Below are 24765 nucleotides of genomic sequence, written 5' to 3' on the forward strand. Positions count from 1 at the left end.
ATCAATAGCACTATCTGGTTAGGCTCAGTGGATAGAGTGTCAGCCTGCAAACTGAAGAGTCCCGGTTCGATTCCAGTCAAGGGCACATGCCCGGGTTGCTGGCTCGATCCCCGGTTGGGGGCATGCAGGAGGCAGCCGATCAATGATTCTCTCTCATCACTGATGTTTCTATCTCCCTCTCCCTTCTTCTCTGAAATCAATAAAAAAAATATGTTTTTAAAATCAATAAGCATATCCTCGGGTGACAGCTTTATAAGTGATAATTAAAATATGCCTCATTTCAAGATCTATATGAATGTGCATCATTCCTTTCTTTAATTTAGTATTCCAACAGATACATATTTCTTAACACTTTGGAGAAAGAAAGAGAAGCATTCCATAACAATTATAATCCCATACAGCTCTGGAAAATCAGACCTCAGAAGTCAAGGCAAGAGACCTAAATACAGCCTAGACACATAAGACAACTTGAAAAGATTTTATGAAAAATTATTCCTCAGGAGTTTCTATGTCAAAGAAGGTTTGGAGAGGGAAAAAAAACCACCAGCTGTTAACTGAAGGAGTATTGGTCCTTCATCTGAGGTATGGATCCCATTCCCTCCTCTTGTCCGGTATCATCAACCTCTTCCTCCCTGTCACTGTTTAAACATGCCCCAGCCTCTGCTGTCTCCAAAGACAGAGCCACAGGATAGGGAGAATGGAGGTGTGGGAAGCAGGAACACAAAAGGACAATGCAGTTCCTTTGAAGGGGGCCAATGGCCTCCTTGCTGCTAGATCTATGGGGTAGGTGGGCTTCTACAAGTACCATCTTCTTCCTCCAACTTGGGGTCTGGGCCTTGGGTGATGCTTACTCTTCCCTGCCTGCTTTTGTTCTCCTCCTTTCTCACCTCTTCCTACCTTCATGCTCCTCCTTTGCCCTGCCTGATTGGAAGTTACTGCAAACAATAGGCAATTCTACAAACTGACACACAAATCCTTACCCACTTTAACTGTATGTGCTCCTTCTCTTGTGTCTTTTTCTTAAATTGAGTCAGTCTATTATTATGAGTTCTTATCTCTTTTTCACAAAGATTTTCACTTTGTTCTTTGATACTCAACAAATAATATGAATGGCACAATGCTTCTAGAATGATTATTCCCATTTTTTATTATTCTAACAAACGTACAAAATATAGAAAATAAGTGTATTTGAATCATTTCAGAGAGTAAAGTTTCACACCAGCAGATTTGAGTTTTTAACACCTTTGAAAAGAAATATTCAGAGTTAAGACAAGTGGCAACACAGGCTCTGACCAACTAATTTTTCTGAGTGTATGCAATTCCTAGAACAGTGTAATCATTTGTATTTTTTCCTATATGTTTGAGACACAAATGATGAGAAAGGTGTTCACTGTATTCATGACTGGTGGCTAGAAGGTGGAAGAGAAACGCTGAGACAAAAGGAGAAAGATGACAAGCTGGACAAGGAGATCACACAGACCACAGGCACTGCTGATGAAGTACGTGGTCTTATTCCCCATTAGCAGAGTTGTCCCAGAAGCAAGAACTTGACAGGTATAATCCCACTTTATTCTTTTGCATAATAAAGGTCACAGTGAATTTAAATATTTTTCCCATCTTGGAGAGGTGGCCTAAAGTTTGTTCTACTGCAATCTGTGACCACTGATTCACTCTGCTGTGTGGATAGGCTTTGCCACCGATTGCACTTTCTGTGGCCTCTTTTACAATGTTTCAATGCAACCCGATTATCTCCCATCTTTCCTCCTGCACGTTGCCTCTGCCTTCCCCATCCCCCGATTTTTCATAGTCGTCTTATCCATATACCCCATTTAATAGCAGTTTTCTTAGTAACTTTCTTGTTATCGAGACACTCCAAAAGTTGTCAGATAACTTTTCCTGAGTAACTGCTTTTGTATTACTTTTACCAGTTTATATTAGTTAAATCGTGTAATTGCGCTAATGAGTACAACAGCCCTGATCAAGTTTAGGGAAAAGAAAATTGGCTTTTCTAAACACAACTCAATTTGGTGGAAAGAGAAAAAAAGACAAAGTAGAGAGAGGCTACCAGTCCCAGCACTTCACTGCCATTAGGTAAATACACTCATCAGAAGAGTGAGTCTACCTGCCTCACTGTGCCCCAGTTCTGCTCTTCTACTCTTGGCTTTTTATGGCTGCAGTTAATACCATATGCTGAATTTCAGTGTAAATAAGCAAATTTCTGGTGGATATCTTTTTGACCTACAGAGTCCTCAAAGTCATCCTTCCTTCCCATTTAAAACAAATAAACACGCAAAAACTGACAATCGATCCCTCAATCTCAAGGAAAGACAGCATATCGTCTACCCAGTTGACCAAACCAAAAACCTGCCAATATATTTCTAACCTCTTCCTCTCAACTAAACTCATATCTTTCCTCCCACCTCTCAGCTTACATTTTCAACAAGCAAGGCCAGCTGAGATGTCACTCCCAGTCTTTCCCACAGAGCCTGAGTCCAAAACCCTTTATATATGCCTAGTGACACAGTATGTCAAATGAGTCCTGTTGCTCCAGTATGTCTATCTTCTTTACCACTATATTCCTGACACATACTACTTAACAGAACAGAATCTCAGGAAATACATGTTTAGTAACTTGGTCTTTTGTGCAATAAACATGTCGGAAAAGACTCCTAGTATTTAAATTATAAAGCTCAGAAAATGAGATGAATACAATAGAAAGCCTCTCCTGCTACATATTCCAAATGACCTAACAATGGGGAGGGCAGTATTTTTAGGTTAGGGTAAAATTAAAATTACTTTGAGGTCATTTTCATCTTATTTTAGATATTCTCTAGATTTTGTATATGTATACATGTGTGCATATATTTAAGTGTGCACTTGGGATCTAAATATACAGAACAGTTAAATACAAAGTAGGGGAATAGTAAAGAACTACATTTAATTATCAAAATAACAAATCACTGAAGTTCCTATGTGGCAAACACACGAAAACTGTTATTTGTATTGAAGGGAGAGGTCAAAGATCCTTTTGAAATCTGCTGCAAGCTATAAAACCCTTTCACTAGAAAAAAAGACCCATACTAGAAATGTTAAACACAGACTCACAAGCCCAAGGACACTCTCCCCCTCCCCTATCCTATATAATAAAAGCCTAATACGCAAATCAACCGAACTGCTGAACGACCAGTCGCTATAACGCCCACTGACCACCAGGGGGCAGATGCTCAAAGCAGGAGCTGCCCCCAGCCCACAGGCCTGCCAAGGTGGGTTCCAGCAGGGGCCCCCCTGATCACCCCACTGATCACCCCACAGATCAGCCCTGATCATCAGTCAGGCCTAGGGACCCTACCCGTGCACTCATTTCATGAAACAGACCTCTAGTCTATGAATAACAGGCAGAGTCTGAGGAGAAAGTTAACCCAAACTCCCCACTCTCCAAGTGGTGACCCTGGGCACTCCCATTTTGCCTACTGTGAGCATTTTTAGGGGAAGCACAGCACAGAACATGTACTCTTAAAAAAAAAAATTCAGTCATTACTATTACTAAAGAGCCAGAGGCCAGACCAGGGCAGCTATGAAATACCACACTGTGCTCAGGAAATCATTGCATCTAAGCACAGAATCCAATCCCAATTTTCAAATATTAGAAGGAACAATTGAACATGCCCTTCATTTTTCTAAGATGACAGTGCAAAAGAGTTAATATTAAAATACACGAACACCCTCTAACACAGTGGTTCTCAACCTGTGGGTCATGACCCCTTTGGCGGTCAAACGACCCTTTCACAGGAGTCGCCTAAGACCATCCTGCATATCAGATATTTACATTACGATTCATAACAGTAGCAACATTACAGTTATGAAGTAGCAAGGAAAATAATTTTATGGTTGGGTCACAACATGAGGAACTGTATTTAAAGGGCCAGAAGGTTGAGAACCACTAACAGAAGATGTTGCTTTCAAAAGTGATACTATTTTTAAAAAAGAATTTAAGTTCTGAAGTAATAAATTCAAAAACATATACAAATTTAGAAAATCTTTTTGATATTCCAAAGGCATAATACATCTCCACTTTATAAATAACTGGATCACAATTCCTATACCAATTAGGATTATAGTTCAATAGACAATGGACCTAATAACATCACCATAGAAGTTCAAAGCAAACTATCAGAATCAGCACCAATAATGTTAAACTACTGTTTGGCCTTATGGTGTGGGATACCCCGACCTCAACAATCATCATTATAAAAACTATTAAAACTTTCTAGTCAAAGCCAACATATCTGACCTTTAGCTACGCTGTGTGGCTAGTCCTCACCTCTATCATGTTACTTGGACCCAAGGTGGGTGCTACACAGGACACCTACGCTTTTCCAATGATGCAATCTGCAGTAGTCTTGGAAGCAAGAAGCTAGACAGATCCCATATTCTGCTCTTCCCTCATTCTGCGAACTGTTTCCAGGTCTCAGTTTCCCATACAGCAAAACAGGTGTTCTGAAGAAAAACAAAAAAGGGAAGCAAGGGCTTTGAGTTCTCTGAATTATATGCCAAATATACTGTTTGGGTGGGAACTATAGCAATCTGCATTCATTCCTCAATTCTGTAGTAGAGCTGCAGGCTGTTAAATCTGAAATTAGCAGTTACTGAGTAACAACAGTTGTTGAAGATGGTAAACTAAAGACAAAAGAGGTGTCACGGTGCTCAAAAGTCACTTCTCTCTTTACAGAAAGGCAAAGAGTATGGATGGAGGTGCTAACACTGTCAAGGCCTAAACACAGAGTTCTGCACCAACAGTGTGGACATGAAGGTTTACAACTGTCTGAATGCTTCAGGAAGGAAACCACTGAATTTAATTTCTCTAAGACTATTTCTCAAAGAAAACATGTAAACTGCAGTCTGAATATAAGACAAACTGGAAGACCTGTTAGCACCTTTATAAATAGGTGCTAAAAATTAAATTATCTTAAATGACATAGAAACTCTTAATTTTCCTGGAATATATACTTTATTTCAGTGTTTTAAAAAGCACAGTTTAATAGGTGCTTTAAGAATTTGCTTTAAAAAAATGCCAACCTAAAATCAATAGCATATATAGAATTAACACTTTAACCAATTTCAATTTTTCTTTTGAAATACCACTGTTAAACTATACCTAGAGAACCAAGATGGAGACATAAACACTGGTATTTGCCACCACCCACATTAAAATTATAACTAAAATACATAACAATCATCATTCAGAATGGCCTGAAAGCTGGCTGAATGGAAGTCCTACAACTAGAGAAGTAAAGAAGAAAGTACATCGAGACTGGTAGGAAGGGTGGAGGCCCAGAAGGGGCTAGTCTGACACCCACATGAGGCGTTTTTTTCCAATTGGGAGGGCTATTTTGGCTGCAGAGACCTCCCATGAGAAGTAAGGGGTCCCAGAGCTGGGAAGAGAAGTCCTGGTAACTTCAGGCTGTAAAAACCAGTGGAGATTGTGGCTGATGGTCATGGAGGCTGCTGTAGGCCCAGACAGTTCCTTTTAAAGGGCTGGTGCATGAACTTACATGGTTCCACTACCTCTGAGCTCCAAGCGCCGGGCAGCAGCTTTGGGGAATCCAGGGACTATATTGTATGGCACTGGGCAGGAACTCCAGGGCTTCTTCCTCCCAGATGGGGATGCTCCCAGGTGTCATTGTTCCTGCGCTGGGACCTCCCCTTCCCCTGTTACAGAGCTGATTGGCAGCCATATCTGAGTCTCCATCAGTGTGGCCCACACTGTTCTCTCTGCCCTAGTGATTCCCTGAGACCCTGCCACATCCAATTTTCAGCCCCACCCAAGCTGTTTGCAGCAGCTTTTCCATATGAATGGCCTCTCCTGGCTCAGGCTTCAGAGTTTTCTAAAATCTCTCAAACAAGCAGCAGCTGGTGTCAGCGTGCCCCATACCTATCAAAAAAAGGCCCAAGACCCAGCACTAGCATCATCCTGACTTACTTCAGAGCTGGACGTTGCCTTGGCACTTCTAAACCCAATACAAGTAACAGCCATCTGCAGATCTCTCTGTAGCTCCTGCCAGGTGGCCCCAGGCAGTGGCTGATTTTGCAACTCCTGGCAGGCCCCAGAGCCAGTGCACCCAGTGAACAGCTTCAGACCACACCAGATTACAACTCTACACATCCACAAGCAAAACACTCAAGGGGCAGAGTGAGCACCAAAGCCCCACTGAAGCAAGTCCTGCTCCATAGGGATGTTTCCTACACAGCAGTTCTCCCACTGTAATCCCAGCTTGTCCTCAGAGCCAATTGGCCTGGAGTTCAATTTCTCCCAGTGATACCAAAAGAAATCAAGGCTCAACTACAAGACTGTGCACACAGCCCACAGGGGTGCACCTAGAGTGCCCAGCTCAGGTGACAAGGGAGGCTGAGCCACTGGGCCTTACAGGACACCTACTACACAAGGCCACTCTTACCAATTCCAGGAGACATAGCAGCTCTACCTAATACATAAAAACAAACACAGGGAAGCAGCCAAAATACAGAGACAAAGAAATAGGGCACAAATGAAAGAAATGGAAGCAAGCAAACTACTGGATACAGAGTTCAAAACAATGGTTATAAGACTGCTCAAGGATCTTAATGAGAGCTTCAAGGGACTTAGTGAGACTTTCAAGAATCTTATGAGAATTTCAAAGACATGAGAAAGGATCAGTCAGAAATTAAGCATACACTAAATGAAGTAAAGAATAATTTACAGGGATTCAACAAAGTAAGGATTCCGAGAATCAAATCAATGATTTGGAAAATGAGGAAGCAAAAAACATCCAATCAGAAGAACAAAAAGAAAAAGAATCCAAAAATATAAAGACAGTGTAAGGAGCCTCTGGGACAATTTCAAGCATACCAACATTCAATTATGGGGGTGCCAGAAGAAGAAGAAAGCAAGATATTGAAAACCTATTTGAAGAAAATAATGACAGAAAACTCCCCTTACCTGGTGAAAGAAATAGATTTACAAGTCCAGGAAGGGCAAAGAGTCCCAAACAAGAGGAACCCAAAGAGGCCCATACCAAGACACATCATAATTAAAATGTCAAGGGTTAAAGACAAAGAGAGAATCTTGAAAGCAGCAAGAGAAAAGCAGTTAATTACCTACAAGGAAGTGCCCATAGGACTGTCAGCTGATTTCTCAACAGAAACTATGCAGGCCAGAAGTGAGTGGCAAGAAATGTTCAAAGTAATGAATAGCAAGGACCTATAACCAAGATTACTCTACCCAGCAAAGCTATCATTCAGAATTGAAGGTCAGATAAAGAGATTCACAGACAAGAAAAAGCTAAAGGAGTTCATCACCACCAAACCAGTATTACATGAAATGTTGCAGAGTATTCTTTAAGAGGAAGAAGATCAAAAATATGAATAAAATGGCAATAAATACTATCTATCAACAACTGAATCTAAAAATCAAAATAAACAAGAAATCTAATGAACAAAATAAAATGATGAATAAAATAGAATCAGAGGCATGGAAACATGGAACAAACTGGTGAATCTCAGAAGGAAGGGCGGGCAGGAAGAGATTAACTGAAGATCTTTTATGTATAGTAGTACTAGAGGCCTGGTGCACAGATTCATGCACCAGTGGGGTCCCTCAGCCTGGCCTGTGAGGATTTGGCCGAAACCAGCTTTCCAACTCCCCTGAGGGGTCCCAGATTGCAAGAGGGTGCAGGCCAGCGCAAGGGACCCCACCGGTGCACAATGGGGGCCAGGGAGGGCTCCAGGGCATGTCTAGCTAGTCTCCACCAGTCCCAACTGGCCAGACCCCAGCAGCAAGCTAACCTACTGGTCGGAGCCTCTGCCCCCTAGTGGTCAGTGTGCACCATAGCAACTGGTCAAACAGTCAGATACTTAGCATATTAGGCTTTTATTATATAGGACAGGGGTGGGCAACCCCTGGCACATGTGCCAAACATGGCACGCCAGTAACTTTTGCTGGCATGTGAAACCCTCTTATAATCTTCCATTTACAATTTTTTTTCTTAATATCGACTTTTTTATTTTTCAGATAAATTCAGTGTAGGTGCATCTTAGATAAATAAATAATTTTACATAACAAGTTATCTTAAAAACCATAGACATGGATTGACGAGAGAGGAGAAGAGCAATTTCTATGCCTCTGCCTTAACTCTCCCTGCCTTCCTAGATCCGACCAGTGTTTTGGTTTCATCCACATACTCTTGTGAATCTTTGTTCTCAGTGATGAATTTTTTTAAGTCTCGTAATAGGAGTAGCCTGACGGATGAAAGTAGTAGCTCGTGCATATCTCTGAAGGTCACAAAATATAAACCTGATGTAAAAATCTCTGTCATCAGTGATGCAGCAGCAAAAGTCCCACTGATAATATCAAACGGAGTCATAAAATTTTCTGTCGGACTATCAGTGTACATGTATACATTAAAAAATAAATGCATTTTTCATCATCATATAATGTGTTATTGTCGCTCGAATGAATTTTATTATTTCTTCAAGGTTCTTCACATACGTACACCTTAAGAGATATCAAGTAGGTGTAACATGTTCTCAAAAGATTAGGGTTGGCACGCAGAAGAATTTTGAGTCAGAGATTTTGCTGGTTTTGGCACGCATTCACAAAAAGGTTGCCCACCCCTGATATAGGATATGCATTACCTATGGAAACAGACAGTAGGGTGGTGAAGGCCTAAAATGGGGTAGGAACCGGGTGGAGGAGGGCAATGTAGGGAAGGGAGGAAGAGGAACATTTGTAATACTCTCAACAATAAAAATTTTAAAAAAAAATATTACCTAGCCTTGCCTGGTGTGGCTCAGTTGGTTGGAATGTCGTCCCCATTCCTGGTAGGACACATACCTAGGTTGCAGGTTCAATCCCTGGTGGAGGTGTGTACAGGAGGCAGCCGATTGAGGTTTCTCTCATACATCGAGTTTCTTTCTCCCTTTCTCCGCACCCCTCTAAAATCAGTAAAAACATGTCCTCAGGTGGGAATTAAAAAATAAAAATTTTAAGACTATACCTGGATAAGTACCTAATGTGAATTCCATAACTATAGTGCGATGGAAAACTGAACTCAGAGAAGACACCAATGTTATAGTCTTCACTCTGCCACCAAGTAACTAAGATATTTTTCTAATTAATTTTACCTCTATTAGCTTGTTTCTGAGTCTTTAGAGCTCTAAAATCCTAAGACTGCACTAAGTATTACACTATTTTCTGGCCATTATTTTCAGAAACTAGTTATCAAATCTGTTATAATGTAGACCAAAACTCAAAGTCTCAGAAAATGACTGTCCTACTTCAAAGTGTTATTTCATTCACACCAAACACTACTTGAATAGTCAAAAAGAATGAAAAGTTTCCCTCTCAATTCTATTATTCTAGAGCAGGGGTGGGCAAACTTTCTGACTCGAGGGCCACAATGGGTTTTTAAACTGGACCGGAGGGCCAGAACAAAAGCATGGATGGAGTGTTTGTGTGAACTAATATAAATTCAAAGTAAACATCATTACATAAAAGGGTACGGTCTTTTTTTTTTTTTTTTAGTTTTATTCATTTCAAACGGGCCGAATCCGGCCCGGGGGCTGTAGTTTGCCCACGGCTATTCTAGAGTCTAGACCAGTGATGGCGAACCTATGACACACGTGTCAGAGGTGACACGCAAACTCATTTTTTTGTTTGATTTTTCTTTGTTAAATGGCATTTAAATATATAAAATAAATATCAAAAATATACATCTTTGTTTTAGTATGGTTGCAAATATCAAAAAATTTCTATATGTGACACGGCACCAGAGTTAAGTTAGGGTTTTTCAAAATGCTGACATGCCGAGCTCAAAAGGTTCACCATCACTGGTCTAGACAGATGACAATGGCACTGATAAAAACAAAATACTCCATGCTACTGGATTAAGGCTGATTAAATGTATTGCTAGCTATTATTTTTTTTTTCTCTTCTCTCTTTTTCTTTTTTTTTTTTTTTGCTAGCTATTATTAAACATTTAGTAAGCATATTCTTTACAAATTATCAATAACCTCCACACAGCAAACTGTACACTGGAAGTTAATAATCTACCTTTTATTTGCCCACTCATAAAATGATCTAGTAATACAACTTGTGGCAAAATAATGACTTTGGGAAAGCATCTGATCTATGATTTTTATCTTGAATTGTAATTATCGTGATTTCATAAAAACTTACAATGAGTTACAGATTAAAAACCTCTAACATGACAAACATACTAGTACTCTCAATATTCTGAACTTGAAAGGCATAGTATGCTCAGTGTTGTGGGCTTGACTTCAATACTAAAACTCATGGTCATTTAGGACTTCAAAACACTCTGCCAGAAAGCATTTCACTCCGTGACTGGAGTTCCACCAATCACAGAGACTTAAATGATATGTGCCTGAATGCTCTGCAGTTTTACTTGGGGACTCTATTTTCTCCTTCCAAAGCATAAAATAAGCGGGAGGAGCCATAAAAAAACACAGGTACAGAGACAACTTCTGTCAACTGCCTTACACATTTCGTCCTTTCATCTTCACTGATGGCCAATCCCCTCCCTAGCTATGTAAGGTGTGAAGAAGCAAACATTGCTGATTCATTAGTTACTCATTTGCACAATGGCCTACACTCCAAGTGACCCACTGAAGGGAAACCGGAAACAGATCCTAGTCTGATAGCAAGTACCACTAAAGATTCAGATATTAATCAAAAAGGAACACTGACCTTCCAGAGAAAGTGTCAGCCATAAAGGTTTTCAAATTACGCTTCTGCACTACGTGACAATCAATATATAGTACCAATTGTTTGAATGTTTTTATTTACCTGCTAAAAACACAAAATGCTTTGACTTTCAAATGTCTACATTTTTAAAAGGTAACTTTCCACAGGGATTTCAATTCTACTTTTAAAGATTCCTGGTATTCTCTATGATAAATTGTAATAAACCAGGCAGCAATGGATTACAGTACTATATACAGTTTGTGTGGAAATCATGTGTACATGGCAAGGCAGAAATTATACAGATAATAAAATCTCAACAATGAAACAGATACTATAATGTAAGCAACAAAAAAAATCATGTTCAGAAAGTAGTCTTTTTTTTAATGTTTTTATTGATTTTTAGAACAAGAGATAGAAACATCAATGAGAGAGAAACATCAACATTGATCAGCTGCCTCCTGCACGCCCACTTGCCAGGGAATTGAGTCCGCAACCTGGGCATGTGCCCTGACTGGGAATCAAACCACTGACCTCTTGTTCATGGATCAATGCTCAACCACTGAGCCACACCAGTGGACAAATATAAAGTCTTCAAAGAACAGACTTTAAAGGGCTTGACATTTTCAGAAAAAAACATTTGAAGAAGGAATGTTTAACATGTTCAGAGAAAGATTCAACTTGTAAATCTTAATCAAATTGGTCACTATGTTTTTATCCCAGTATCTTGAGCTTTGACAAAACAAAGGTTTTTGAATCCTGAAAACAGAATGTTCTCGTTTTTCAAAGATGTTTCTAAAAAAGTAATCTTGTTAATTAGTCTGCCTTAATAAAAGCTGAAACAACAAATATACTTTAAGAAACTGACAAATGCTAGCAAATTTAAGGCATAATTTTTTTTAAGGCATAATTTTAAAGCATTTTTTTAAACATACATTATGTGTAATACAAATGAAAAGGGTTCTGAGCAAGCTATTCTTCAATTAAAGTCTTTTCCAACGTGATAAACACAGTTGAAACAAGAGGGCTCTCCACGTTGGGGCCAAGTAATACCCATCTGTGTGTGCCTACTCCTCCCCCTCCATGCTACTCTCCATAAAGCAGAATGATCACTTTAAAAAGGCAATTCTGGTTTTGAAACCCTCCAACTGTTTTTGGAATATAGAACCAATTCTCATCTATGCTGGGACCTTCCAGACCCAGTAGGATGTAGCTGCTACCTCTCCCAGTCTCAGTCTCATTCAAATTAGTTCCTTCAAATCGCTCTGCCTCTCCTCAATTAGAGTTTTTGCACAGTTATCCTTTTTGCCTAGAAAGCCCTCTTCCCCCACCCAACCCTTCCGTAGGGAAGGAGGCCTACAGATCCCTTAAGATCTACTGGATGATCTCAGCACTGCCTACTCTCATATCTGATTACTTAACTGCCTGCCTCAGTGGACAGCAAGTTGCCAAAAGGGGGGCAATATATTCCTTTTGTTCATCATTATAACCCTGAGATTTATTCATAAATTATTTCGTTTATACTGTGTACCACTCTAAGATCTGGGATCATATCAATAAAAAAAAAACAGGCAGAAACCCTCGATCTCATAAAGTTTACATATTCAAGTATGAGAAGGCAGATCATACATAAAAATATGGAAATTATACAAGATATTATAATGTAGCAAGTGCTACAACAGAAAAATAAAGCAAGGAAGGGAGATGAGGGGTGCCTGCCACCAGGTATGCTATAATAAATGCACCTGTCATAACAGAGATGTTCAAGGAAGTGTGGAGTTCAAAGTGATCAAGAAGTTTCATGTAGCCAAAACCGGTTTGGCTCAGTGGGTAGAGCGTCGGCCTGCGGACTGAAAGGTCCCAGGTTTGATTCCGGTCAAGGGCATAACCTGGGTTGCGGGCACATCCCCGGTGGGAGATGTGCAGGAGGCAGCTGATCAATGTTTCTCTCTCATCGATGTTTCTAACTCTCTATCTCTCTCCCTTCCTCTCTGTAAAAAATCAATAAAATATATTTTAAAAAAAAAAAAGAAGTTTCATGTAAGGAAGCTTTGAGAATGCAAATACCAGTCTTTTAAATAAAACAATTCACTCTCCTAATTTCTTCTTGACCACAGCCTTAGAACAAAGTTCTGGTACCATTCATCACTGTATTGCTAGTGTGATTGATCAAAAACATCTGCTCAAGCCCTGCCAGCTAAGCTCAGTGACCTATGAACCATAAGGTCACAGTTCGATTCCTCAGGGAACATGCCCACACTGCGTGCTTGATCCCCAGTGGGGGGCATGCAGGAGGCCGCCTATCAATGATTCTCTCTCATCACTGATGTTTCTCGCTCTCTCTCCCTCTCCCTTCCTCTCTAAAAATCAATAAAAATACATTTTCACTATTGTAACTGCTTTGTTTTGGATTAATAAAATGTCTTTTAACCTTAAAGCAAAATAAAGGTAAAAATATTTGTTATTAAAATGGCAGTTAACATTTTATAAATATAATTTTTAAAATTTCTTGTTAATTATCATTTGAGGATACTTTTTCCATCAATTTTTAGAGTGTGGAAGGGAGAAGGGGGAGAGAAACAGCCATGTGAGAGAGACATACATTGATTCCTCCCCACACCATGCCCCACCAGGCCGGGGATGGAACCTGCAACCCAGATACACCAGGAATCAAACTAGAGACCCTTCATGAGAAGGCTGTCATTCTAACCGCTGAGCAACACCAGCCAGGACTATAAATATAATTTATATGCACTTTCTATTGTACCCTTTTCTAGTGAAAAACTTCATGCTTGTTTATTTCTCTAAAACTGAGGAGGAAGGTCTTTTAGGTATGCCTTTATCCCTCTAGTTGAACAAAGTTTACTAAACATCTATACTGTACCTGGCCCTGGGCTGAGCAAAGAGATTACAAACATAATCTGTCCCATAAGGAACTTCCATTAATTAATTAGGTGCCATGCCTAGGGTACTATGAAAATGGGAAAGCACTCAGCACCACTTTAGAAATGAAGGCAGGGATTCCTGAAGGCCTCCTAAAATAACTTTATAAGGATAGGTTAAAGGAAGGCATTCAACTTCAGGCAAAGAAGCTACTAAGAGCAAAGACAACAGCATGATTTAGGGGTTTGGTGGGAGGGGGAGGCAATGGTCAGTGCAGGCTGACCACAGGTGGCCCTGTCAGCAAGGAGAAGGCAGAGAAGAAAGGCCCCATGGGGCCAGTTCTGCTATGCTCAGGGGCCTGGGCACTTTTTGTTGTTGTTGTTAATATATTGTATTGATTTCAGAGAGGAAGGGAGAGGGGGAAGAGAGATAGAAATATCAATGATGATAGAGAATCATGATCAGCTGCCTCCTACACACTCCCTACTGGGGATAGAGGCAGTATCCCCAGCATGTGCCCTGACTGGGAATTGAGCTCTGACCTCCTGATTCATGGGTCAATGCTCAAACACTGAGCAGCACTGGCCGGGCTGAATTTTGTTTTTGTTTTTAAAAAATATATTTTTTATTGATTTCAGAGAGGAAGGGAGAGAGAGAGAAACATCAATGATGAGAGAGAATCATTGACTGGCTGCCTCCTGGACGCCCCCTACCGGGGATGGAGCCCACATGTGCCCTTGATCAGAATCAAACCTGGGACCCTTCAGTCCTGAGGCTGACGCTTTATCCACTGAGCCAAACCAGTTAGGGCAGTACTTCTTATTTAGGCAGGAGACAGTCACTAAGGAGTTTTTTTTTAAAGGTCCTAATAATCAGGATACACCTCTTTTATTTGATTGATTGATTGGTTTTAGAGAGAGGGGGGGAGAAAGAAAAAGAGAAAGATTGATTTGTTGTTCCACTTAATTATGCATTCATTGGTTGCTTCTTGTATGTGCCCTGACCAGTGATCGAACCCGCAACCCTGGCATGTCAGGATGACACTCCAACCCAGCGGTCGCCAACCTTTTGGACCTCACGGACCCTGACAGAGGCACAAAAGTGGTGGCATCATTCACCTGTAGCCCTTCATGATTAAACAGAAGCCATGACAACTTCACCATAAAAATTGTGAAAAGACAGTGTTTATAAAGACACTGAAGGGATAAAAAGTATGGAGCTTGAGTGAGGGGGAAAGGAAACATAAACTAAGTAAATGGCTTCCTGTTTCTAAGGAAGACATTCATACTCAAAAGAATAAATTGTTAGAACACTAGGAATTATCTTCCTTCTTCTAATAAGAGAACCTAATGGCTTCTACCTTACAATTCCATATGCCAATAAAGAAATTCACTTTCTAATCATGATAATTCCAGAAGTATAGTTCCAAAATCATCAGCCAATACAACAATTAAGAGCAAAAAGTTTAAAATGAACTAAACTAAACTAACATCTTATCTGTTGAGTTTAACCCTTTTAGAAGGCAGTGCCTCATTCACTGTGTACTCTAAAATTAGCTTTCACAGAAAAAGGAGAACTCTTTACAGGAATAAAGTTTTACAAAAGAGCATAAACAAAAAAATTCCTGCAGCAGTGTCTGTTTTTTAACAATGTATTTCGATAAACACAACATCACTGTTTTCTTTTCTCCATTAGTAAAAGGTTGAGTAAATAGTCTTACAGAAAGAATTACAAGAATATACTCTGAGATTTTCTTGATTTATCAATCTGAAAAAGAAAGTCCTTAAGCATGAGAACTCTGCAAGAGTACAAGCATGTGTTAATGAAAGCATATTTAAAACTTGTGCCTTTAACATTAGAACAACAGCAAATGGATTTAAACTAACATATCTATACAGCTTTTTGCAATCTCACGGAAGCATCATAAAGACAACACATGTTAATAAATTAGACCTAGATTATAATCCTAGTTATCATACAAAAAGCATGAACTCCAGCATGACACAGAAATAAGGAGGTTCTCAGCCACTTCTTGGTTAGCAACACCAACCACACAGGTCTATCACTACAAAAACTTGTAAATATTGTTGCAAATCCATTTAGAGTAGTGGGGCTATTTACAGTCACTGTTTATTGTTATTAACACTAACAACATGATGTTCCAACTTGCACTTAAATATTTTAGAATTGTTTTATGACATATGAAGATTGCTTCAAAAAATACAAATGACTGAGTAAAATATTTGTTTCCACAGTTTAACTATATATTTGTCAAAATGTGCTTATTTGTGGAAATCATATTAAGTTCAATAAAATCTCCAAATCTCAGTATTTTTTAAAAACTCAATCCCTAGGAACATTACAAAAAATCAAAGTTCTCCCTGAATGTGCTGTCATTTAATTTCAGCTACTCTTCTACAAAACATGTTAAAATGAGTGTTAAAAACTTTTGCACCCACATTATCACCTATTTTCTCTCTGGCTCCTACTCAAATACTAGTATAGTATGACTATGACTCCTTTCTCCAAATATGCATTCTGTCCTCAGAACCTGATTTCTCTGCCCAGATACATGTGATTAATTTTTTTTAAAAAATCTGTTAATAAAAATTGTCAATCACAGAAAGGATATTGAAAATAGTAATAAGGTAAGCACCATTTTCAAATTTCTTGATAACAATCTCAATAATTAAAAAGAAAAAAAGCCCTAGCTGGTTTGGCTCAGTGGATAGAGCATTGGCCTGTGGACTGAAGGGTCCCAGGTTCGAGTCCTGTCAAGGGCTCATCCCCAGGAGGGGCGAGCAGGGGACAGCTGATCAATGATTCTCTCTCATCATTGATGTTTTTATCTCTCCCTCTCCCTTCCTCTCTGAAATCAATAAAAAATTTATTTTTAAAAAACTGGTACATGCTTTAAAAAAATATATAGTAAAATCAGCCAACACCAATGTGTTACAACAGCCATATGAGGCTGATGTTGTCATCCATTCCCTCTAGAGATGAAAAAAGTGAAGTAATTTCTAATCAATAAGAAACCATGCCATTATTTCATGTAAATAAGGCATCTCACATTAACTTTTCAAAATACAGGATGAAACTTATTTCTAACCAAACTGAAGTTTCAAAGGTAAGTACACAAGTCAAATTTATGGTTAAATAATAATAAACTTGCTAATCTGATGCCTTTCATAAATTATTTCACTTTTTAAGCAACTCAAGCAAACTTCGGTTAAGCCATTTCTTTATAGCTTGATTACAAAACTGCTTTTCAGTATATTAAACACAGAGGAAAGTCGAAAAGCCATAACCATTTCAACTTCTGTAAATTACTGGGACTGTAAATTAGAGGGAGCCGGGCAGGTGGGGAAGCATGGAAATTGCACATTGCACATACTACCTGACCACCCTAGAGAAGTGAACATCACTCTTTCCCAACCCCTCCCCTTGGTCTTTGCAAACTATAACTCAGCACCTATTTCAAGTGTCTTTTAAATACTTAATACAACTTAAGAGACCAAATAAATATCAAAAGAGAAAAAACTTTCAAAAAGGAAAATAACCTGTAGGCTTAACAATATTCGTCTTCAAGTTGGCATTATCTTTTTAAAACACCCTCACACTTAAAATCTAATTTCCCAGTCCAGAAAAATACTTCCATTCTTTCAGTTATCCAAAACTTCAAACTTTCACTTAAGATTAGGACAAGTTACAGTACAGCCGGGAGGGGCTCTCGAAATCCTAAGAGCTACCCTACAGATAATTTCCTCAAGTTTCATGTCACCCATATTAAAGACCATTTCACAAAAGAATAAAACAAAGAGGGGGAAAGTAATATTAGCTGCACAAAGAATTGCAAAACAAAGTTACACTGAAGTCTTAACTCTTCAAAGTTTACATTCTGATTGGACAAGACGGAGAAGCAGGTGAGTAAGAGATTCCTGACCTGTCCCTTTCTCCACCGTGTCTCCTGGCCCTATTTCGAACACCGGATATATGAAGATCTGATTTTTTCCCCCCTCTAATTCCTTCACAATCTGCCTCTGCTCAAACCTATCGAGAGAACCGGAGTTTCCCAAACACACACCGAGCAACAGGATCCCCACTTCCTGGTCCGAATGACCCTGCCCCCTCCCGGCCCGGCCGGCCGCGGCCGCGGCCCCGGCCTCCGGGGCGAGGCCGTCGCAGTGCGGGCCGGACCCGCGGTGGGGCCCAGACCCTGCCCTGTCCTGCCCGGACTCCAGACCACGCTCCTGCCGGAATCCCAGCCCTGCCCGGACCCCGGACTGCTACCCCGGCCCTGCCCGGACCCTGACCTGCGACACAGGCCCTGCCCCTGCCCGACCCCAGACCCTGCCCGACCCCGACTGTCTTAACCAGGCACCCGGCCCAACTCAGACCACCGCCCTGCCTGGACCCTGCCCAGACCCCGACCCCAGCCTGTACTCTGGCCCTGCAAGGCGCCGCCACCCTGCCCGCCTCCCGAACCTCTCCGGCCCGGTCCTGCCCGCCGCCCAGCCGGCCGCGTCCTCCGGGAAGATGGCGGCCTATGACAGGCGGGCACGGCGCGGGTCCGAGGCGGCGGCCGGGCGCCGGGAAGAGAGCGGAGGAAGAAAGAGGGGGCCCTGACCTGCCCGCCCGCCGCGCTCACCTGTCAGCGCCTCCGCCGCCCGGCCGCCGACCGCCGCAGCCCCGGTGCCCGGCGACCGCGCCACACGCGGACGGGCCGTGAGGGAGGGGCGGGAGCAGGGGCGCGGCCGGCCCGGGCGAGCGGCGGGGGACAGCGCGGGGCGGGCTGACGGCGGGCGGCAGCAGCTCCTTCCCGTTTCGGGCCAGAAAAATGTCTCAACCTCGCGACTCCGGGCCCCAACGCTCCTTCCCGTTCGCATGAGAACACACAGCTCCCGCTTCCGGGACTCGGCGGAAGTCCCGCCCCGTTCGCCCGCGCGCCCGCGCACCCGCGCACTCAGCCGCCAGGCCCGCCGCCAGGCCCGCCGACTGGCGCTCACAGCCCGGGAGAGCCTTACGTCATGAAGATGCGGCGGCTCGATTGGCCGCACGAGGCGTCCAGCCCGCCCTCTCCTCCGGGCCTATCCGCGCGCGCGCGCGCACCCCTTCCTTTTGCCCCGGCGCCCGCGATTGGCGCGGGCGCGCACGCAGCCAGCCCCCGCCCCGCGCACACCGCCCCGCCCCGTCCACGCTTCCCGGCCCCACCCCGCCCTCCCCAGCGCCCCCTCCGCGACCTGGCGAAGCGCTGAGATCCGGCTGAGTCCAACCCCCGGCCCCCTCATCCCGGGACCCCCGTTCCCCGGACCTCTCCTCTGGCGGTCTGCATCCCAGATGGAGGTCCGGCACCCCCCTGAGCGGGCTGAGGAGAAGGCGGCCAGGTCGCAGGTGCCTCAGTCTCTCCTCGCTCTTGGGCCTGTCAGCTATTTTCTCTAAGGTTTTAGGGGGAGCGCTGAAAATTCGGGTGTCTTCCCAGACACGACCTTGTCACCCACCTCTGACCATTTTGTGGGAAGAAAAAAACAAAAGAAAAGCATGCACACCTTTTTTTAACTGGCTGCCTGATTTTCTGTACACCTGCTCTAATTGATTATTGATGGTATATAGACATTTATGAATTAGGCCAAATTATAGGATTTGACCCCTGTTACAATGGCTTTCTGGGTCACCCTGCCCAGGCTTTTGGTGCACCCATGCTTCTTATAGGTTCTTCCCGACGTATTCTGCATTCTGCACTTACAGGAATCTATTGGTAGGGTCACAGTATTGCCACCAGTGTGGGGTGCTTCCTGCTCTGTGATGTGTTTTCACATCCTAGCTCTAAGACAACTTGAAAGTTAAATAACGATGTTCATAAGACTGTCTTTAGGGAGAATAATCACATAAGGCTGATATTTCTTCTAACACTGAAATCATGTGTTAGAAGATTTTAGAGGGAAAAAAAACAAAAACGTTGAAAGCTCACTTTCCAAGAGAACCTGCCTGTTGGATATGTTGCAGAGCCCTTCTCAGGTGCCTCCTCTAAGCTTATGTCCACTTGTAACCTTTGAGACGAAGGCCTCTGCTCTTCCCGGTGACATCATCCCTGGGCCCAGTGATGGGGTCCACCTGTGAGAGACCAGGAATAATTCTCTAAAGTTGGTAAGTTAGATTTTCATCTTGCTATACAGTCAAGTTCCTCAATTACAAAAAAGACTACAAACCTAAATGATAGGAGAAAACACTATATTTAAATGGCATCTCTTACTTTCTGTTCATGTCATGTGATCCTTCCTGAACAATCAACACTGGGTGTTTTGTTCCCCTGTGATTGTTGGTGGTGGTTGTTTTTGACACACGATTCAAATGAAACATCCATTTTCACCTTGGGATGTGAGGTTGTAACATAAAACACATGTTTGCAGCATTTCTACTTTAAAAAGTAAGATCAACCTTTTTTTAAAGCAAGCAAGAAGTTATTAAACACAGCAAAAATATACTTAGGACAGTGAAACAAGGAAGGGCAAAGAAGAAGTAGCAGGAGACCCTAGGCAGGGCTGCCGTGGCTCACTGGGAAGTCAGAGAAAGGGAGGAAAAGGTGGCCTTGGAGACAGGTTCAGGGACAAGCTGCCCCTGCCCATTGCTCCCCTGGTTGCGAGTCTCATGGGGTCCCTTAAAGGTTAGAGGGGGGTCCCTTAAAGGTGCGTAGGGGAAGAGTGAGGGGAGGGAGAGTGCCAAGATCAACTTTTAAAAACCATTTTAACAAAAGTTTCTCAAATCATGTCAAGCAGTTACAAGTCCTACCTATCCTACCTAAAACTCTTTCCTTCTCCCTCTGAAGGATGGTTTTACTCCTCTCCCAATTGTTTTCATAGCAAGGAGGCTGGTCTCTGTTCCAGGTCTCCTTACCCCATCACTCATTATGCCAACAGACATTTCCTTAAAAAGACTCCTCCCCTCAAGACTTGTTGTCCGCCCCGAGGGTGAAGTCCACATCATGTTCCATGGACTAGAACAGCCGTGGGCAAACTACAGCCCGCGGGCCAGATCCGCCCGTTTGAAATGAATAAAACTAAAAAAAAAAAAAAGACCGTACCCTTTTATGTAATGATGTTTACTTTGAATTCACACAAACACTCCATCCATGCTTTTGTTCCGGTCCAGTTTAAGAACCCATTGTGGCCCTCGAGTCAAAGAGTTTGCCCACCCCTGGACTAGAAGGACCTAGCCTGCTTCAGTCTGTCCCATCCATCTCCTTTCCAGCCCTAGGTCAGACACCCTCACTTTTCAATCACACTCAAGTAGCAAGTATTTCAAAATCACTGCAGTACTTCCCGGGTGTAGGTAGGAATAATGCACAGGCTTTACGCTATAGGACCTTATTGGTTACTGAAAGGCAAATCAACTGACAGTCGCCATAGTGTGTATTAAAGACCAGAACAAAACAGAATCATGGGTTCCCAGATGTTTGCTGTTCCTGAAGTTGAGTGTGGGGTGTATTTTCGTTCCTGAGCACTGTGGTACTTTAGTGTCCTTTTATCTGTGCTCTTTCCTCTGCTGGAAGTGTCCTTCCCCTACTTCCACTTCTGTTAAAAATCTGGCTAATTTCTCAAACTACAGCTCAAATGTCAACCATAAACCTTTACCAATTCACTCTGGGTCCTCTTAGCAGTCTGTTCATAGCTCTGTTAAAGCTGCTATAACGATATTTACATGACTGTCCGCCAAACAAGGGAGGAGGCTCATAAGAGTGATACCTAGCACCATGTGGGGGGTGGAGGGTGGGGACATAGGACCTCCTTAAAAATGTCTGTTGATTTAACCAATGAGAAAGGCAAGACATTATTATCTTAGGAAAAGCCTAAATTTCAGCTAATATATGGGAACATCCTTTTCTTTTTTTAAAGGAAATTTTAATAATGCCTCTTTTTTAAAAAAATATTTTTATTGATTTTAGAGAGGATGGGAGAGGGAAAGAGAAATAGAAACATCAATGATGAGAGGGAATCATTGATCAGCTGCCTCCTGTATGCCCCACACTGAGGATCATGCCTGCAACCCAGGCATGTGCTCTGACCAGGAGTCAAATCTTCACCTCCTGGTTCATAGGTGGACACTCAACCACTGAGCCACGCTTTTCTTTTCTTTGTTGTGAAAAAAAAAAAAATCTTTATCCATGGTTTATTTCCCATTATTGAAAATTACCTTATTTGTATGTTAGCAAACTCATTTGCTATGCTCACATTTTATTTCTAATGCTGTAGAACTATTCATTTACCCATGAATTAAATACTCAGCAAGTCCCTACTCTACCTCGGAGGGCTGTACTAAGTTCTGGGGAGATGCACAGCACAGACAGGTGAGTGTTGGGATCCAGCCCCAGCAGGTCCAGGGGTCCCCAAGGTGTGGATGGAGTCGGCAAAGAAGGAATGACACAGAGGCAGCGTTCAGTTGACCAGCAGCCTAGCCAGGATCTCCAGCCAAGTTCTGTGTTTTATTGACTTGTTATATCTGTATTTATACCAGTTGATTTTAATCCTGTCAATTTCTATTCCAAAGGTTAGGGCGTTTCTTATCTCCATTCCAGGGAGTAAAGATTATGTAGCTTAAGGGTGATTGTTCATAGTTAAAGTGATTAACTACCCACCTGGCATTTAGTTGAGGGGTTTTATTCCCTCCCTAACTTCAGGGAAAAATCCCTACCTGGGGAAACAACCTTCTCAGAGGTGACCGTGGTTAAAACACATAGTGCCAAGAAGGTGAGCAAACATATTAAGAACAGTATGCCATATACTCCAGGTCCCTTGAAACAATATGCTGTGCAGATGTTTCTTCCCTGCAGCAGCTGTGTCAAGCAGCAAGGATGGACCAGCTTCTGGCAAATTGGCCCCCCCCCTTTTTTTTAAAAAAAAAAAGATGGAAAAATCAGCTCAGAAAGGCCAATTACTTCTTTAATAGATCAGTTTTTGACATAATAACTCACATCAATTTTAAATACTATCACATAAAGCATGGTGGAGAAAAGAAATTTTGCTTCATAATTAGAAACTCACACTAAAACTTGCCAAGAACAAAAACAAACCAAAGAAAAAAGCCATTTTGAAAATAAATACAGTCCATGCCAAAGTAGTATAAAATGAAGCCAGAAGTCTTCAAAAAGAAAACAGTTTTCTTGCCAATATTTTTTTATTTTTTAATGTTTTCTGAAATTGGAGACTTTCAAATTCAAGGGTTACTGAGCTGTTCTGATTTGGCTCCTTTGGTATCTGTTTTTTCACAACTATTATCCTTGGATTTATCTTCTTCCTTAACATCAGCTTTTTTGTCTTCTGTTTCCTTCTTGTCTTCCTCAATTCTAGCTTTCTTTGCTCCTTTCTTATGATCAGCCACATTTCTACGACCTCCTTCTCCTTCATCCTCTGAATCTGAGAATTCTTCATCACAAGCTATCCGTTTGTCTGATGCTCGAATAGAAATTCTCTTGTCTGGGTCTTCTCCATCTTCATCTCCACTGTCTTCATGAACAGTATCTTCTGGAATAGCTTGCATTTGGACACCAGGTGCATGAGGCAACATGCGTAAATTTTCAAATAAACGCTGTTTTATCTTTCCCACATATTCTGGAGTGTTCTGGTTTGTTATATTTGAAGGACTAATATGCAGTTTGAAGTCTGGTCCAAACTTCTCAAAGTAATCATTAGATGGCAATTCATTAGGAATCTCACAATCAAGGGCAACTGCAGTCTCATATGTCCAATAGCGAGCAACGTTACGAATTGTGTATCCACCTCCCCCAAGCATCAGTAATGGTAAATTGAAAGTCTTTACAACTTCTACACATTTAGCATGACCTTTGACTGTCAGGTTGAAGCAACCAAGTCTATCATCAGATAGCGAGTCTGCATCACACTGTAGCACCACAGCACTAGGTTGATACATCTCCATCACTTTTGAGATGATAGGCTTAAATATTTGCCCATAAGATTCATCATCTATACCATCTCTCATTGGAAAATTGACAGCATAGTATTTGCCTTTTCCTGCACCAATATCCCTCAAGTCTCCTGTTCCAGGAAAGTATTCCCCGTATTTATGGAATGATACAGTCATTATACGATCTGTTGTATAAAAAAGCTTCTTCAACACCATCACCATGATGGATATCAATATCAATATATAAGACTCTCTGGTGATACTTTAGTAATTCAAGGATGGCAAGCACAATATCATTAACATAACAGAATCCTGATGCTTCTGATTTCTTAGCATGATGTAATCCTCCAGCCCAATTGACAGCCATATCAGTTTGTTGTCGGTTTAACTTCACAGCTCCAGCCACTGAGCCACCAGTTGAGAGCTGACAAAACTCAAAGAGTCCATCAAACACTGGACAGTCTTCTCCAACATTAAATCTCTTATACTCAGACATGTTATCTGGTCTTATTGAACGTAGAAATTTAATGTATTCATCACTGTGGTATTTTGTCATTTCTTCAGCAGTGGCTTTATGGGGCCTATATATTTCCATTTTTCTATATAAGCCATAATTTAGCAGCAAGTTATGGGTCATGCGGATTCTATGAGGTTTCATAGGATGGCCTTGTCCATAGTAATAGTTTCCAATATCACCATCGTAGTAGTAGCAGACTTTCTTTTTTCTTCCTCCCTGACTGTACACCATGGGCTCCCCGGCCACCGCTGCCTCCGGGCTCCTCCACCTGCTGCTGCCTTCACCACCGCCCCGGCTCCGAGGGGAGAGTAAAGTGCTGTGGTTTAAGTGGGAACGGCTGTCTCTCCGGGGAGGACTGGCCCGAGGGAGGAGAGTAGAATAAGGAACTGGCTCAGTCAGATAGAAACATCAAAATGGATAATGACAGTAATACATTAGAACACATTGGAAAAAAAGAGTGCATGCATTTATACTAAAAATATAAATAAAGGTACCAGAAGGGCTCTTATGGCACAGGCGGAGGGGCCGAGAGCACGGAGCGGGGGAGGCTGCGGCGCCAACTCGCGACACTGGGAAGGGGGGCTTACCTAAGGGTCCCTATTTCCAGCACCAGATGTTGGGGTCCAACCCCAGCAGGTCCAGGGGTCCCCAAGGTGTGGATGGAGTCGGCAAAGAAGGAATGACACAGAGGCAGCGTTCAGTTGACCAGCAG

The 24765-nt window shown here is 42.0% G+C and overlaps 1 protein-coding gene, 1 long non-coding RNA gene and 1 pseudogene across 5 annotated transcripts in view; 1 reads left to right on the forward strand and 2 right to left on the reverse strand.

Annotated features, from left to right (window-relative positions):
* LARP4B (La ribonucleoprotein 4B) overlaps positions 1-18518 on the reverse strand; it is a 94061-nt gene extending 75543 nt beyond the window's left edge. For 2 of the 4 annotated variants that reach the window (XM_070391083.1, XM_070391061.1), the window contains exons 1-2: positions 18270-18518; positions 4322-4497 (exon numbers count right to left, since the gene is read on the reverse strand). In XM_070391083.1, the coding sequence (XP_070247184.1) occupies positions 4322-4330 (9 nt within the window). In that variant the 5' untranslated portion in view covers positions 4331-4497; positions 18270-18518. The remainder of the gene's footprint in view (positions 1-4321; positions 4498-18269) is intronic. The other 2 variants (XM_070391074.1, XM_070391067.1) reach the window with 2 other exon arrangements.
* Positions 18519-18839: 321 nt separating this feature from the next.
* Positions 18840-20651, forward strand: LOC138992357 (uncharacterized). The gene is made up of 3 exons (XR_011468095.1): positions 18840-19012; positions 19625-19765; positions 20536-20651. It is a non-coding gene; the product is annotated as an uncharacterized lncRNA (long non-coding RNA).
* Positions 20652-22520: 1869 nt separating this feature from the next.
* Positions 22521-24284, reverse strand: LOC139006255 (histone deacetylase 2 pseudogene; annotated as a pseudogene).
* Positions 24285-24765: the final 481 nt, after the last annotated feature.

The sequence above is a fragment of the Myotis yumanensis genome, unplaced genomic scaffold (assembly GCF_028538775.1).
Source record: "Myotis yumanensis isolate MYYU_CA2020_CCGP unplaced genomic scaffold, mMyoYum1.0.hap1 SCAF_1, whole genome shotgun sequence".
NCBI lineage: Eukaryota > Metazoa > Chordata > Mammalia > Chiroptera > Vespertilionidae > Myotis > Myotis yumanensis.